Genomic DNA, 16,652 nt, shown 5'->3' with positions numbered 1-16,652 from the left:
TTACTTTTGCACCAACCTAATATAATGTTTTTTAACTTCCCTATGACTGTGATCACTTTTCCATTTCAGCAAAATTCTTTATGAACCTTAATTTAATGAGTGAACACAACCCTGGCACCTTGACCTGTTTCCCAATTTGGTGACATTTAAGTTTATGAAGTCTGTGTAGTAGGTTAGTGCAGAGAGTTAGAAACACCAGGATTCAAATGCCTGGGTCTTCCTCTTATAGATTTATGACTCTTGACAAGTTGCTTAATGTCTTTAAGGCTCCTTCTTTCACTGTAAAATTGGAAAACTAAAACCTACACACCGGGGACTGGGGGGTGGGGAAGTTTGCTGTAAGGTTAAAAACGTGAACATATGAAGAGTCTGTCTTAGCAGATTTCCTGGCCCTTGCTGTGTGCTGACAGTAGCCATATAAATAATGTATTATTGGGTCATTTCCTAATTCCATAATGAAATTTTTTAAACAAATTCTTATAGACATTTTTGTTCCTTTTTCAGAATAGTTGAGCTAGACAGTACGGAAAATATGAAGGCTCTTGATGCACGCTTCTCTTCTTCTGGTGCATATTGCAAAATTATTTTCCAAATAGAAACTGACATTTCTCCAGCAGTATATGAGGGTCTGCCTCACGACAGTCTTGCCAACACTGCATATCAGCATTTACATGTTTTTTTTTCTAATTTGATTGATGAAGAGAAATATACCTCTTTTTAATCTGCATTTCTTTGATTACTAGTGAGGTGGAGCATTTTTTTCACACGTTTATTAGCCATTTATATTTCCCCTTCCGTGAATTGACCTCTTTGCTTTTGAAAGGAAGGATGAGTCTCCAAGGGCTAGCTAGAGAAAAGATGCTCCAGTGATAATTATCTCGGAGCCCTGGGGCGAGGAGTTGCAGGGGAGAGAATTCAGGGTCTCCTGGGGCTAGGAGGAGGCTACCAAGTGAGCTTCTTTCTACACCAGAGCAAGGCTTTCTACACAGTCAGCCTGAAATCAGTATTTGTTCTCTACCATTGTATTTGTTCTGTTAAGAAATATTTTGGATTTTTTTAGTGGGACTCTTCACATCTACTCAAGCCAGTGCTTATAATTCTTTCAGGGCAGACAACGAGCGTGCCTGTTCGGTTTGGGTTTTTTGCTCTGAGAGTCCCATTGGTTTACAGTGAAGTTGCTGTAGATCTTGCCTGAGTCTTTTATGATCCCTGCCATCCAGCCAGGAGCTGTGACTGCTCTGTAACCTTCTTAGATTTAAATCTGTTGCTCGTGTTCTCCTCATAGTGTTACAGAGCAGCAGAGCCCATCCATACTGATGTCTTAATACCATTCTCTCCTTCTTGGATTTATAGGGTAAAATAAACCCTCTGCCATAGAAGTGCTTATTGATTACTGAAGTACATAATAAAGCCTAAGAATAAAGTAAGACCAAGTAATCGGTTCTGTTCCTGGGGGATGACAATAAACTCTGGCTGAGGCAGCCTCTGAAGGTTGCCTTTTACCTTGCTAGGAGGCTCCTTTTTAATTAGTTGTCAAAATAGTAAGCAGCGACTGATAGAAACCAGACAAAAAGAGTACATACTGTTTGGTTCCATTTATATAAAATGTTAGAAAATACCTACTTATCTATAGTGACGGAAGGCACATCAGTGATATGGGGAGGGACCCGAGAGAGGGATAGAAGCTTTGGGGAGGGATGGATGGGTTCACTGTCTTGATTGTGGTGATGGCTTCACAGGTGTGTACACATATATGAAAAGCTATCAAATTGTGCATTTTAAATATGTGCCTTTTACCAATGTCAGTTATATCTCAATGAAGCCACAAAAAAATAGTGAACAGTATCCCATAAAGAGACAGTTCATGGCTCACTCTGTGCTAGAAAAATTTTCTCTTTTCTTAGGAAGCGATATTTTGATGAACATTTAGGAGGAATTACGAGACTACATTTCACCTTCACCTTTAGCTAAACAGGGGTTTTAGAAGACTGAAAGATGCCACCGAAAATTTTTAAAAAGGCATTAGAAGGTAGGACAGCCCTTTTTCTTCATTCGTGTTTCTTCCCCACATCTGAACCTTAAAGGTACTTTTAACGTAACTTTTTACTAAAACAAAAAAAGGTATTTAGAAAATACTATTAATTCTTTGCTCTCACCACCCCTCACCCTTCTGCCATTACATTTCCCCCACCCAGAAAAGAGATTCTACAGTGCAGAAGTAAAAACTACTCCAAAATGTTGGCAGTCTAAAAGCGGACAGGCATTTTCAACACAAAGAGATGTTTGTTTTCCTTGCATTTTAACTCTTAATTTTTGACACAGTGGGGAACTCTAGCATGGCTGCCATTTAAAATGTAACAATGCCATGCAGCTCTGATTGCCTCTGTCACAGGGGTGTTGTGACTGAAGGCCAGGAGACAAAGCAAATGAGGCCAGAGACAGTGCCTGCTGCTGAGGTGCTGGTCCATTTCTCCACCCGCATTTGAATTTGTCTTTTCTCTGACTAACTGCTTTTCTGCCCTGATGAGGAGTCACTCGGGGAGACTGAAGCTGGAATTTGTACAACCTCTTTCAGTCCCCTTGATTTTAATCAGAAATACACAATTATTCTTTTCCTCCAAATAGAGAAACTCAATCCCCATTTTAAATTCAATTATTGTAATTGCAGCATTCAGAAAAATAGCACATTCATTTTCTAATAAGAGATTGTGGATACCAAATTACTGCATATAGTATGTCAAAACAGGAAACTTGAGACTGGCAAACCAGTGGGTGTTTTTATCTTGGCAATTTGTATTTTCTTGCAGACAATTTATAGTAATCCTACCCTTCCTTGTTTATGATCTAGAAGACTAGGTTTTCAAGCCATCCTAAAATGAAGACTGTTGTTTTTGGGTACCATTTAATTGAAAATCTCTGTTATGAGTATGAGGAATTCTACAAAGGGCAAAAGTGAAGGCAGATACCCAATAAAGAGAAGAAAAAGGAATCACTTTAGGATCCTATGTGATGGGAGCCTAAGATGTCTTTGGATCTTCTTGAACCATTCTCATTATCTCAAGCCCTATTTATATTCCTTTAGCCGAGCTTCTCACTATCTTGCATTTGTAAAAAAAAGGAAATCTGGTTAGTGAGAAGTTGATAATGTGACCATTATGTCTTAGCAATATGAGAGCACCACTGTCCCTCTTCCTGCTCAATTCCAGTTGCTCTAGTTGGCTTGAAGTGACTCAAATGTGAAAATAAATATAGTTTTTTATTTTTAGTTTCCTGATTTTCATAAAAGAGTAACCTTAGGATCTGATTTCTCCAAGTACATGCTATTATTTTCTTAGGATTTACTGTCACCTCAAAATTATATCCATGTCAGCCGGGCATGGTGGGTCATGCCTGTAATCCCAGCACTTTGGGAGGCTGAGGTGGGTGGATCTTCTGAGGTCAGGAGTTTGAGACCAGCCTGGCCAACCTGGTGAAACCCTGTCTGTACTAAAAATACAAAACATTAACGCATGCCTATAGTCCCAACTACGGGAGGCTGAGGCAGGTGAATCGCTTGAACCCAGGAGGTGGAAGTTGCAGTGAGCCAAGATCGTGCCACTGTGCTCTAGCCTGGGCAACAGAGTGAGACTCTGTCTCGGGAAAAAAAAAATTACACCCATCTTTTTCACAGACACATTCAGACACCTACCACACTTTCAGATCTTTTAGTGTTCATGCCGCCAACCACGGTCTCTCTCTTGATCTCTTCACTTAGACACTTCCCATGCTACAGTAGCTAAAGCTATTTTGCTACTGTAATGTATTAATTCTTTCACATATACTTATTGAGCACCTTCTAGATACCAGCTTCAGGTGGAGCAAGATATGAGCAAACTCTGAGATACTGTCAAGGAAACTAGCCAACAGTGTTGGAGGTGCTAGAAACCAACAGCTAAGGTACAGCGAGAGAAGTCAGAGCTCTGGAGAGCTTCCATATGGAAGACGGAACAGTCATTTCCATGTGTCCTGAAAGGGTGGTGGTTTGTTGGACCCTTGAGTGCCTGCTAAGTGCCAGGTACTTTAGTTATATTCTCTCAGCGAATCCCCATTTTTGCAGTTACCTCTGGGAATTTTTCTCTCTTGTCAAGATTACTCTCTTGGTTGATTTTGGTAAATCAGTCCTTAAATCAATCTCGAATATAAATAATCTCTGTGAGTACGGCTCTCCAAAGTATCTCCTAATTCTGATTGGTCAGAACCGCTAGACAAAGTGTAAAGTATCTAACTTCCTACTTGCACCACTAATCACCTGGTGTTTTTGTTATCCTTTCTGTCTATCTGTGTATTTGTTTATTTTTCCAACCTAACTTTGAACGTTTTAATAATGTCAGAGCCCATATGCACTATGCACAGCGTAACTTACAAATTTAAACTCCAAATCTTGTATCTATGTGTTTTACTTCAGTCCCTGTACACAGGTTACTATTTGAAGAATAAGTCCAAGCTACATCCATCCCAAAAAACCATTCAAGAACCTAAAGGAACACTTCAAAATTTCAGCTCTAAAGTGTCTTGCTTTTTTGGTTTTTTATCAGTGAAATAAAACTATTATTTACCTGGAAGATTCTTCTTGTTGCTCACTTCGTTGAGAGGGAATGGTCGTTTCTGGTTTTGTTTGTTTGGGTTGTTGTTACTGTTTTTGTATAGCATAGTACTGAGTCTTTAAACACGTCCTGAGCACCTCCTTGCAGAATATGACTTCCCCTCTGGCAATAAAATGGTACAAAAGTTCAACCCAACATTTAAATAATTAGTAAGTTACCCTGTTGTTGTGTGTGATATAACATATCTTTCATGGAAATAACTGGAAAAATGAAACTATTGGTATGTCTTTCTGGCTGCTTTCACATACCTGTACTCATTTAATTCTCACAAAAATCCTGTGGGGTGTGTCTCATCGCCATTCACTGGTTAAGAAAGTTAGACTCCGAGAATTAAGTTCGTTTCCAAACACGGCATGATTATTAAGTGAAGGGGTCAGAATTTGAACCTACGTCAGCCTCAGACTGAATGAGCACTTTCTGTGAGCCAGAGACTGTGCTCAGTCCCTCTTAAAGGAGAGCTGTCTTCCCTGGAGTAGAAATATGGCTGACTAGCTGCATTCACTGCTGCTTGTAGGCACTGCAATCGCTTTTCAGTTTCAACTTGCCTCTGTACTTCGCCAAGCAATCAATCAGGAAAATATTTTGAAGTAGTTTCTTTGTATATCCTGAGAGAGAGAGTGAGATGGTACGTTATACTGGCTAAGAACATGAACTTTGAAGGACATAACTGGGTTCAAGTACCATCTCTGTCATTGGAAGGCTTACTTATCTTCTCATCTCTAAAATGGAAGGATGGTAATATAATACTTCCTTCTAGAGCTGTTGTCAGGATTCTTTGTGTTTTGTTTGTTTGTTTCTTTGTTTTGGACAGGGTCTCCCCCTGTCACCCAGGCTAGAGCACAATGACATGATCACAGCTCACTGCAGCCTTGACCTTCTGGGCTCAAGCAGTCCACCCACCTCAGCCTCCCGGGTAGCTGGGACCACAGGCATGCATGACCATACCTGCTAATTTTAAAATTTTTTTGCAGAGACAGGGGTCTCACTATGTTGCCCAGGCTGGTCTTGAACTTCTGGGCTCAAGCGATCATCCCGCCTCGCTCTTCCAAAGTGCTGGGATAACAGGTATGAGGCATCATGCCTGGCCTCAGGATTCTTTTTTAATGAATGCCAGCTGTTGGCTGGCATTTCTAGAGGAAAACATGCTCTGCAGTTGTTCCTGTGGAGGAACCCTGGAAGATGTAAAATGCACTTCAACAACCAGACTTTTCCAAAATAGAGAGCTCAGGTCTGCCCCGCCATCGTGGACACCCCATCTCTCCTTTAGCTTGAGATGGACATTGACCCTTTGGCTGGGAATTGAGTCATGTAGGTGACACTTAGCATGGAAAGCCGTAGCTACATTCAGTGTCTCACAACCTTAGTGGTGGAACAAAGAATGGTTGCAGCAGCTTCATTACCTGGGGAAAAAGAACTTGGAATTCCAAGCACTTTTAGAAAGATGCTTTTACTTTGAGTGTTGGAGAAAATAGAACAATTACCTATTGAAGACAAAGTGAATGAAAAGACACCTCTGTTCATACTACACTGATCACGTCATCTCTCCAGATTCATTCTGCCTTCCTTAAGGTGATTCAAGCCTGCTGGCTGTGCCGTTCCTTCCCCAGGATACATAGGGCACACAGTGATCACCTGAGATTCCCAGCTAGACTCAGACATTTCCTACTCCAAGAGGAGATTCCTCAAAGGGCTAGAGCACCACAGGCAGCATCAGATAATGTGGAATGAGTGGAAGGAGGGAGGGAGGAGGAATCCATAAATCATCCAATTGTTGCTGAGCATCTTGAGGGCCCTCAAGAACGCACTAGACCCTGTGATGATTCCAGGGACAACCAGCCTGCACTTTCTGAGCCACTCACTGCCTGCCTGGGGAGCAAGACCTTATATGTGAAATCAGTGAAGAATTTATGCAAGACGTATGTGCAATCAGTGAAGAATTCTGTTCTATCTAGACTAGAGCCAGGTAGATTTCCAACACCTGGCTCACGTATGCTTTTTTGAAAAAAGGTATTTAGTCTTACTGAAGGAATGGATGGATGGGTGGGTGGATGGATGGTTTCTAACATCTATTGATTGCTTCAGATGTATCAGGCACTGTTCTAGACATTTTTATGTTTATTACATATGTACTTAAATTATACATTTATTAACTCAATTTATGTTCTTAGCAACACTATGAGATACATACTGTCAGTAGCCCCATTTAATAGATGAAGAAACTGAAGCACAGAGAGGTTAAGTTCCTGACTGGAAGTTTTAGATGATATACAGTACAGGCAGGCTTTGCACCCTGGCAGTCTGGCTGCGTAGTTATATATGAAGGAGAATGATGTAGTCTTTTCAAAAACTGTTGGCATCTTGGTTCACAATGAAAGCTACCAGGCTTTGTTATCTGTTCCTCTGGCTTTGGCTTCCTGAGTCTTAAGCACCCTCCTCTTTTCTAGAACATAGACCAGCTTGAACCAACCCTCTGTGATTCTGCCCCGCCTCTCCCCTGGCCCCGCCAGGCCTCTCATTTGTAGTTTCTCTTACCGAGCACATTTCTAAACGAGGACGGTTGCTCTGCTTTAAGGACATACAAATGGCTTGCCCTCACCTGTCAAGCATGATCCTTGTATTTTACCAGGCCCATTATGAACGCAATCTTTCTGTCGAAAATTTGCATACCTCCTTTCTTGAAAAGTAATGACAGCAATTTCTTTCCCTCCGCTCACTTTCTGAGTGTCTCATTTAACGGCACCTGTGAAACCGACAGGCACAGAGATGAGAAGTGAAAGAGAGCAGTTGATTAAATCATCATCAAGTCGGGCCTCAGAAAGTCAATTCTGCTTGCCGTCTGCAATGATATCCTTTTATCTTAAAGTAATGAGCTATGGCACTTTTGCATCGGGTAATGCGATAAGTTCTATTAGCATGTTCCATTTGCCTCACAAGCAAGGGCAAGTCATTTTAGCTAGCTCATATCACTGCAATCAAAGCAATTGGCTTCCCAGGCAGAGAAGAAAGGGAAAAGGCTCAGGGTGATTTCTATGGATCACAACACAGCGGAAAAAATAGACTCTTGTATTATTTTAACCCATAACATACTTTTCCTTTTTACTCATCGTCAAATTTGGGTTTTATTAGCTTACACAGGACTTCTAAAAGAACCCAGCATTAGATGAAGCAAACCTGGGGGTAGGGGCTCAGGCCCCACCCAGAGCAACAAGAAACTATATATGGGAAGAGAAAATTGCCCCGTTACGTAGGGGTCACAAATAGAATTCTGCTAAAGAACACAGGCAAAGATGTCTTTCTGATAGTAACACTGTAGTCTCATAATAAACTCTTGCTTCACACCATCTTCAAAGTCATTTGTAATAGGTCCCCAGGCAAGTACGGATTAATGCTATTGATGACTTAGAATCAGTAAATCAATGACAGAGAAGCAAAGGATCTGTTGCTTAAGCTTAAAAGAGATCATTTACAAATCACTGGGCCCCAGACTGTCAGTTTTACCTTTGGACAAGAGACTTATTTTTCTGAATTTGGCAACCGCTGAGGTTTGTGGACTCTGGGTTTTAAGTAAATTTCATCTTTGGGGTTTATGTATATTTATACTTGGCAAAATGTGACTTCCTTTCTTAGGGGAAAAGAAGCTGAACTCCCCAAAGATTTGTGAAATATTCACTTCCAACCCCAATTCTAATAAAGCCAACAATACTTTAATGATCTGTGGAAATTTACAGCATACAGATTTATTTATGAAAGATACCTGGATTTCAAAGTGACAAAAAGGAAAAATATATATTAGAATTTAATTTGTGAGCTTTAAAACTTCAAATTTAGGCCGGGCATGGTGGCTCACGCCTGTAATCCCAGCACTTTGGGAGGCTGAGGTGGGCAGATCACGAGGTCAGGGGATCGAGACCATCCTGGCTAACACGGTGAAACCCCATCTCTACTAAAAATGCAAAAAATTAGCCAGGCGTGGCGGCGGGCACCTGTAGTCCTAGCTACTCAGGAGGCTGAGGCAGAAGAATGGCGTGAACCTGGGAGGCGGAGCTTGCAGTGAGCCGAGATTGCACCACTGCGCTCCAGCCTGGGTGACTGAGCGAGACTCCGTCTCAAAAAAAAAAAAAAAAAAACAACTTCAAGTTTGGAAACCTGATTTCTGTCAATATATTAGCACTTCTAATGGGTGGTAGAATGAACCTAGCACATAGTAGTTACGTGAAAGTTGTTGGTTGAAAGTGTGTGATTATCTGAGATGCTGGAGGGGGAATAAGAAGTGTTCCCTTAGCCCCCTCAGATCACACTGGTTCTTTGAGCTCTGGCCAGTTCAAACTGAGAACTTGCCAAAATGTCAGATTCTGAGAACTCCCCCATGCAGGAATGCTGGGTTATCAGTACCAAATTCCAGAGGCTTCTGAGAGTTGATTCTCTGTTGTATCTCCTAAACAGTTGAAGACTGGTGGACCTCATGTTATTTTCAAATGGACTCATTAGGTGATTGCCAAAAGCTTTATTCTTGTAAATTGTTGTTTGCAACATGAATCCTTTAATTAGGCTTTCATTTTATCTGAACTATTTTATTTGATCAGGCATAGTTACTGTTAAGATAGAGGGGAGGAGTCAATGGCATTCTTTTACAGTCAGTAAGAATACGGTCTGAGTAAGAACATTTTCAGGATTAAAAATTTAAAAATGTCTAGGGCCCCAGTAGCTTTAAATTTCACTTAGTCCAAAACCAATATGAGAGCAATGTAAACAATGTGAAAATAGGGCTTTGTGGATCGATGAAAAACAGGCAGCATCAGCGCTGCCATGTGTGGCACAAAATGGTGGCCCCTTTTTACATGAGCAAAGGACTGGGCAGCTGGGCAGGGGATGGTAAACATGTTTTTAGTCACCATGCTGCTATCTTACTTCTTTAAATAAGAAAACAAGTGTCATGTTTTCTGCAGGTGGCTTCTTGTGAAATTGCTTTTAGGTGAGGGATGTCTTTAAGGTCTTAGATAAACCGCCTGCCCCAAAGTGGAATCGATTTGTTTTGTCACTGGCAAAGTTAAATTATACTTGATGTTAGATATTGTAGTTTACAAGTTGGGGTTCTCCCTCATTTTCCTCTCATTTCCTTTAGGCAGAAACAAGAATGAAATAACTTTGTTCAGCAGTGGTATTCAGCCCTGACATCTTTGGTGGCAATGATAAATGGATTTGAGATACGAAATAACTGTTCTAGCAAGGTCCATTGAGCAGAATAGAGAGCAATGCCCTCCTCAATGTCATTGTATGTGATATATTCAATGATTGCCACTCTCTGCTTAAGAATGCATTCCATCACAAGGTACCTAGAATTCCGTCTTGTTCCTACATTCTGAATGAGACAGAGAGATGTCACAGATCTTGACTCATTTCAATTTGGACCGGAGTCTTAAAACACAGATACTGAGATTCCCAAATGAAAATGAAAAATATTTGCTTTTGAAGAAGTGTAATAATGTCATAATCACATCTTTTCTGAGCCTTTTAATGGAAGACATTTTCTTCTGGGCCCCAACTCTAGGCTCTGCTAACAATTTTGATCTCCCTCAGTGTGTTCACACATACATCTCTTTGCATTAAGCAATCATATTAGTGTTTCCTGTACTTTCTCTTTGGAATCACCTGCCTTTTAAATCATACTTTGCTTATGCTGCATGGACTCAACTACAGTTTGAACAATACTCAAGAAGAATGAGATTAACTTATTAGTATAATTGAGCACCTGTTGTGTCCCAAGGCCTAGAGGTACAAAGATAAGCAAGGCACTGTCCTTACCTGGAGCTCATTCTCTGGTAGGAAAGACTGTTGTGGCAAACAACTGCAGTACAGTTTTGTAAGGGATGGAGACAGAAGCAGTTAAGTCTTTCTGGAAAAGTATTGGAAGATTCAAAAAAGGAGCTATGTTTCGAAGGTGAATGTCAGGCTTTTAGGTAGAAACTTGAAGGAATAGAATTCCCAGTAGAGGGAATTGTTAAATGCAGACAACTGATGGCATGACTGAGTGTGAGGGGGTGTGGTTGGAGCAAGGTATGTTAGGATAGTGCCACACAATGAGAGGATGCCAACCAGGGCCAGGCCACAAGCTGTTTGCAACCAACCTGCTGTGAGATTAGTATGGGCAGTCAAGAGTAAGCATTGGGAAACTTTTAGAGTAACTCAGTAGCATAATTTTGTGTTTCATAAATCTAATAATTTTTTTAAATGTATTTCATATATATTTGTTTTTCTTTTTCATTTTTCAAGAATTTGACTTTTTATTATGTTTTACAAAAGTAATTGTCATAACATATTAGAAATTAAGGAAAGCAAAACAAAAACAAATGGCTCTTTACCGCAGAAAGCTTAAGAAGCATTGTGTTGAGAGAGTGGTTGGGATTTGGGAGTTGAGGGGGATTAGAAACAGAATATGAAGGGTCTTCATAGGCCTTGTGAAGCATCTGCATCAAATAGAAATTTAGGAAATCCACTCTGGTCAATAAGGACTTGGATTAGAAAAGGAAGAGAGCATAGACCTTGGAAAGCAGTCATTATCCTCTTGTAATGACAAAATAAAACCCTGAACTAAAGCAGTAGCCATGGCCACAGGGATGGAGAGTTAGAAAGTAGAATCAATAATGTGGGGTGAGAGGAAGATAAGTCTGCTCAAGGATAGGGTCAAGGATAAGACTCTTCACTTACGCAGTTGAGTGATTGCTTGGTGATGCTATTACCAAGGGCAACGTGGGAGAGGGGCAGTTTCAGGTGAGCAAAGATGTTGAGTCCAGATTTAGATGGATACTTGAGTCTGAGGCATTCGCCGCACTTCAAGAGGGGGCACATACCCAACAGAAGTTTAATAATAGTTAACATTTATCGTCTGTACATACTTGGTACTGTGCACTAAGTTGTTTACATGTATTAACGCATTCTCCTCTTCTAGCCATATTTTACAGACAAGTAAACTAAGGCCCAGAGAGTTTAAATAACTTTTCCAAAGTTACACATCTGGCAAATGTGGGCATAGAGATTTTTGAGTTTCAGCATACACATGGTAGAAGGGACCAAGGGAAACTTTAAGGACTCCCTTGAAAGTCACATAGAAACAATAGAACTCCAGATGCAACTCTGGGGAGACAGTGACATTAAAGAATATGCAGAAAAGGAAGGGCCTTGAAAAGAGAGTCACAAACAGCAATATTGGTGAATGGGTGCAGAGGGAAAAATTCTAGGAAGTGCAATTGAAACAATCTAAATACCCAGCACTGGGGAATTTTTTTATTAGATTATGTTACAATCCACACAGCAGATTGCAGTGTCGCTATTTTTTAAAGTGATGTTACAGGACAAATTTTACTGATTAAACTAAAATATTTGACGTGTTATGTGAAAACCAAAGCAGGTTCCAAAATGGTAGGAATTCATTTTTATTTCTTAAAATGTATGTTTGAAAGATGAGGGGGATTTTATCCTTAAGACTGGAAAGACTTACACAAATGTATTAAGTGTTTACCTAAGAATTACAGATTTATGGGTAATTTTTTAAAAAATGTATCCAGTAAATATTTTTTTTTTTTTGATTTTTTGTTTCTTTGCTTGTTTGTGAGATGGAGTCTTGCTCTGTTGCCCAGGGTGGAATGCAGTGGTACGATCTTGGCTCACTGCAACCTCCGTCTCCCAGGCTCAAGCGATTCTCCTGACTCAGCCTCCTGAGTAGCTGGGATTACAGGCGCATGCCACCACGCCTGGCTAATTTTTGTATTTTTAGTAGAGATGGCATTTCACTGTGTTGGTCAGGCTGGTCTCGAACTCCTGACCTCAGCCTCCCAAAGTGCTGGGATTACAGGCGTGAGCCCTGTTGCCCAGCCATAAATCTGTATTTTCAAAAGGAGAAAGACTGGGTGGGTTGGTTGGTTGGTTGTTTAAGAGTTAAGACCTGTCTGGGAAAGGAAGACTGTGCCTCCAGCAGTTCACTTTTGATTCATGAAACCAGGGGAGGAGACAGTGAAGATGGAGTTGAGCGGTTGCAGTATTGGGATGGCTGGAGGGACTCAGGTTTAGGAACTAGTCCCTTTCTAACTGCGCATTTGAAGCCTGTGGCCTGGCGTGCACACCTCTTCTTTCTCTCCTTTTGTCTGTGATAGTTCGGGTCATGTCTTTGTCTGAAGGCCGGGTAACCAGGAATTCTTACCTGTCATTGCTGTAAGACCTGGTTGTTCCTTTTTGTCTCTTTTCATTTCTTGCTTTTAAAATGGAGGAAATATTTTTAGCTTTTCAAGCGGGCTTTGAAATCTTGTCATGGAGAGTACTCCGTCACCTCAAGCTGGTAGTTAGCGTGCAACCTGTTTGCTAATAAACCAAAGCAGGACCCCGATGTCAAAATGCTTAAAATGGTCAAATCTGCTGGGACCCCGTCTCTGCATCTGACATGCCTTTTCCATTTCCCAGCCTCATGCAGAACATAAACCTGCATCAGGAGGTGGCTCAATGTGAACTCTTATAAATTGGAGTGGGTATCTAGGGATCGAGGAGCAGACACTTCTTCTTTTAACCTTTGAAGACCAAGAATCATTTGGCCAAAAAAATCCACAGTGTGTTGAACTTAGGGTGTGAAAGCTGTACAGTGTATTAAATGTGAATTTGAGGCCATGAATTCTACCCACACTGACTCTATAAAACAGCCTCCCTTTTTCATAAAGCAGGCCCATAAACCGCTGCCAGTGAAGCAGAAAGACTCCTTAGGACTGTGGCTCGCTTTCCGTCTGGGGTTGTCAACAAACCCCCTTTATGAGTGGAATAGACCTCTTGTATGTGTCGAGCTTCTGGCTTTTTACAGAGTGTGTTAGGAGCCAGGCAAGGCAAACGTTAGGCGCTGTTTGCTGAGTGCATTTATTGCCTTTGCATAATTTATGAGCTGGAGGGGTTGACCATCATTCGTCTCTGCCAGGGGCTGGCACTCGAGGCTCCAGAGAGTGGAGCTGTAAATTGGATGGTGCGCTCCTGCTGAGCTCACGGCAAAGTCCTCGGGTCAGTATGGGAATTTAATACCAGAAATGGAACTGTTTTCTCAGCACACCATGTGGACCCCAGTGCAGCAGAGACTGTTTTGGCAGACTCCACGACTGGCCTTGTCGAGGAGCTGTCACTCACCCGGCATGTTGTGTGGGGAGCCTGAGCATTTTTAATCGGCTTGGCATCCGTGCTGCTTCCATAATGGATACCAGTAGGTCTCGGTTCTTCACCATATGCTTAACTCTGGAGACAAGGTGCTTCTGGGTAGATCAGTAATTACTTGATGCAGAATTAAGTGGACCTTGAAATTAGAACTGGACTGTTGGAAAGCAGGAAGCTTAACACTTTGATAGAAATAACCATTCCCAGGGACATACTGCCGTTAGGATAGGGGGCACAGTGGTGGTTCTTTCCCAACTACCCCACTCCTCCTCCTCCCTGCACACCAGATCCTTGGGGAGGTGGGCAAATGCGATGCCACAGCCTTCAGCTGTCATTGATTACCTCACAAGGAGCGCTGTGAACATCTGGGAACATAAGCCTGCCTGGCAAAATAGTCTTCTGCCTTCCACACCCCTCCTGAATTGTGCATTGTCACTCTTGAAAGTGTGCCCGGGTCTTAGGAACCTCACAGAGGGCTTAATTAAAGGCAATGGAGAGATCACACAATCAGGACACTATTGTTCCTCATCCACCTGCGGTTCTAGGGCTTCAAAGTCTTCATCTCTTCCCATTTCTTTCTCAGCTCATTTGACTTATTGTAATAAAGAAACTACTCATCAAGTCAAAGAATGTAAATGTAGACAATCTGAGGTTGGAAGCTGGGTTGGAAATGATGCATTGGACTTGGTTAAATCACTGTCACTGAATATCTGACTAACCTGTGACACTGAGGAGCCAATGGGAGAAGTAGAAAATGTTCTAATCCTCCAGCCTATAAGATTGTCATATAAGTTCCTAAATGCTTTTTGAACAGAGTGCTTAGTCTGAAAAGAATAAGTAGTCCCCAGGTTGTCTCATAATAGCAAGAAGTCTATTTAGATGGGTGTTCTGTTACTTCCCATTAAAAGCTCTCTAATAGGAGCTTAAACAATAAGGTAACTTAGTGTTTTCTGAATAAAAGTCCTGAGGCAGGCTGCTCTGAGATGGATTCAGTGGTCCAATTCTGTCAGGCTTTTTTCCCTTGGTCCCACTCTGTTGTTTTTGTACTGAGTCTTTTTGCCTCATTTTTGCAAGATGGCTGCTACATATCCAGACATCATGTTCTTACACACTCATGTTCAAAGGCCAGAGGCAGGTGGTTCCTTCTTTTCTTTGTTTACTGGGGAGACAAAATTGTTTCTAGAGCCCTCATCAGATTTCCGAATCTCACTGGTCAAAGATGGGTCTTCCAGTGAGCGACTACAATGCCCAGAGGTTTACCTCTTTTCCCACCTTTAGCTGCAAGAAAAATCGGGAAAGAAAGTGCCTGGCATTTTTAACCTCAGAGTGTCAGGAGAAGGTACAGACTAGGGAGAAGGGAGTTGTGATTGGCTGCGGGGATCTAGCCAGCAGTGGCCGCCTACGAGCAAATTTATTTCCTGTTTCTGTTCAAAGCTGTACCAACTCCCATGTCCAGGTGGCCACACTAAAAAACCTTGGCATCATCCTAGATGCATCTCTGTTACTTGCTTCCCATATCCATGTGTTATCAAATCCTGTTGGTTCTACCTTCAGAATTGCTCTGCCATCTGCTTCTCCCTTCCTAAACCATGGCACCACCCTGGGTTAGACAGTGGAATGGCTGCCAAACTGCTCTCCCTGTGACCTGTTTTTTCCCCACTGTGCACTCTCTCCATGGTCCCACAGAAAGTCATCCTCATGGAAGCAGCTCTGATCATGCCACACCCCTGCTAGTGTCTGTATCCTAGCTTCATGTCTTACTGCTAAATGGAAGGCTCCTTTAGAGCCAGGCCTGTATCTCAGGTGAATTTCAGTCTAGTTTAGCAGTTCCTTATCAAGGGCTATTGAGTGAATGAATGGATATATTTATCTGCTGAGCTTTACTCTAACGAAACACATCCCCCAGTTTTTCATTGAATATTGAATTAGCAAAACACTTCATTTTTTTTTAAGTTGTATTCTTTTTTCCTTTGCTTATCGTGAGGAACCCAAAGATTGAGGTTAATTATTAATCATCACTCTCTGCTTATCCCAAACCAACTAAATGGTTGGAATTTGGGATCTGTTTGATATGATCTGAGTCTATGGCCCTAAAGCGTATTTGTTTGCCCATATTTTTGATTTACTACCCTGACCTCTTGTCTTCAGCATACTTTTTATAGGGAGTGTTCCTTCTATTCTCTGGGCCTCTAAACTGGAAAAGGCAGCCATCACAAGTGGTGAGCCTTGGCCATTATGTTCTGTTTCCTTCAAAGTTCAAATGAGCGACTATGATGCCCAGAGGTTTACCTCTTTTCCTATAGAAAAGCACCGGGAGAGATACAGCCATTCACATTAGCTGAAGATAGCATGTCTTCGTTAAGAAATGGATTTTGCTCTGAATTTCATTGAACAATCTTGATTCACCTTAATCCTGTGGCTGACTCCTAGAGGGGCATCGCCTCTACCCTGCTGTGGTGGGAGGGAAGCACTCACTTGTATGATTGAGCACCTTGCTGGACTGACCTGAGGAAGAGCCACAGAGTACAGGCATCAGATGAAATGAACAAAACACCTTTTTTGCATCTGGATAGCATTTTGCTTCGGATGCTGTTTACTAGCACTTGAGCTCGAGAAACTCTTTCTTTCCAAGAAGACAACATTTTTTATTTCCTTTACTTATCTTGCACGTTTTTTGTAAGAGGGTTGGGGGATGAGGCATCAAAAGCAAAAACATACTCAGTTCTTACACTAACCCTTATTCTCTTGTCTTCATTTTCAGTGTGACAGTGACAGTGACCAGGAAGAGAAGGTAAGATGCCCCCCCCCCCCCACATTGTGGGCACAGCACAT

The 16,652-nt window shown here is 41.7% G+C and overlaps 1 protein-coding gene across 5 annotated transcripts in view; it reads left to right on the top strand.

Annotated features, from left to right (window-relative positions):
• AUTS2 (activator of transcription and developmental regulator AUTS2) overlaps positions 1-16,652 on the top strand; it is a 1,206,381-nt gene that overhangs the window by 833,307 nt on the left and 356,422 nt on the right. For all 5 annotated transcript variants that reach the window (XM_073012671.1, XM_073012673.1, XM_073012672.1 and 2 more), the window contains one exon: positions 16,582-16,611. In XM_073012671.1, the coding sequence (XP_072868772.1) occupies positions 16,582-16,611 (30 nt within the window). The remainder of the gene's footprint in view (positions 1-16,581; positions 16,612-16,652) is intronic.

The sequence above is a fragment of the Chlorocebus sabaeus genome, chromosome 28 (genome assembly GCF_047675955.1).
Source record: "Chlorocebus sabaeus isolate Y175 chromosome 28, mChlSab1.0.hap1, whole genome shotgun sequence".
Classification (NCBI taxonomy): Eukaryota; Metazoa; Chordata; class Mammalia; order Primates; family Cercopithecidae; genus Chlorocebus; species Chlorocebus sabaeus.
This window is presented reverse-complemented; position numbering and strand designations above follow the sequence as displayed.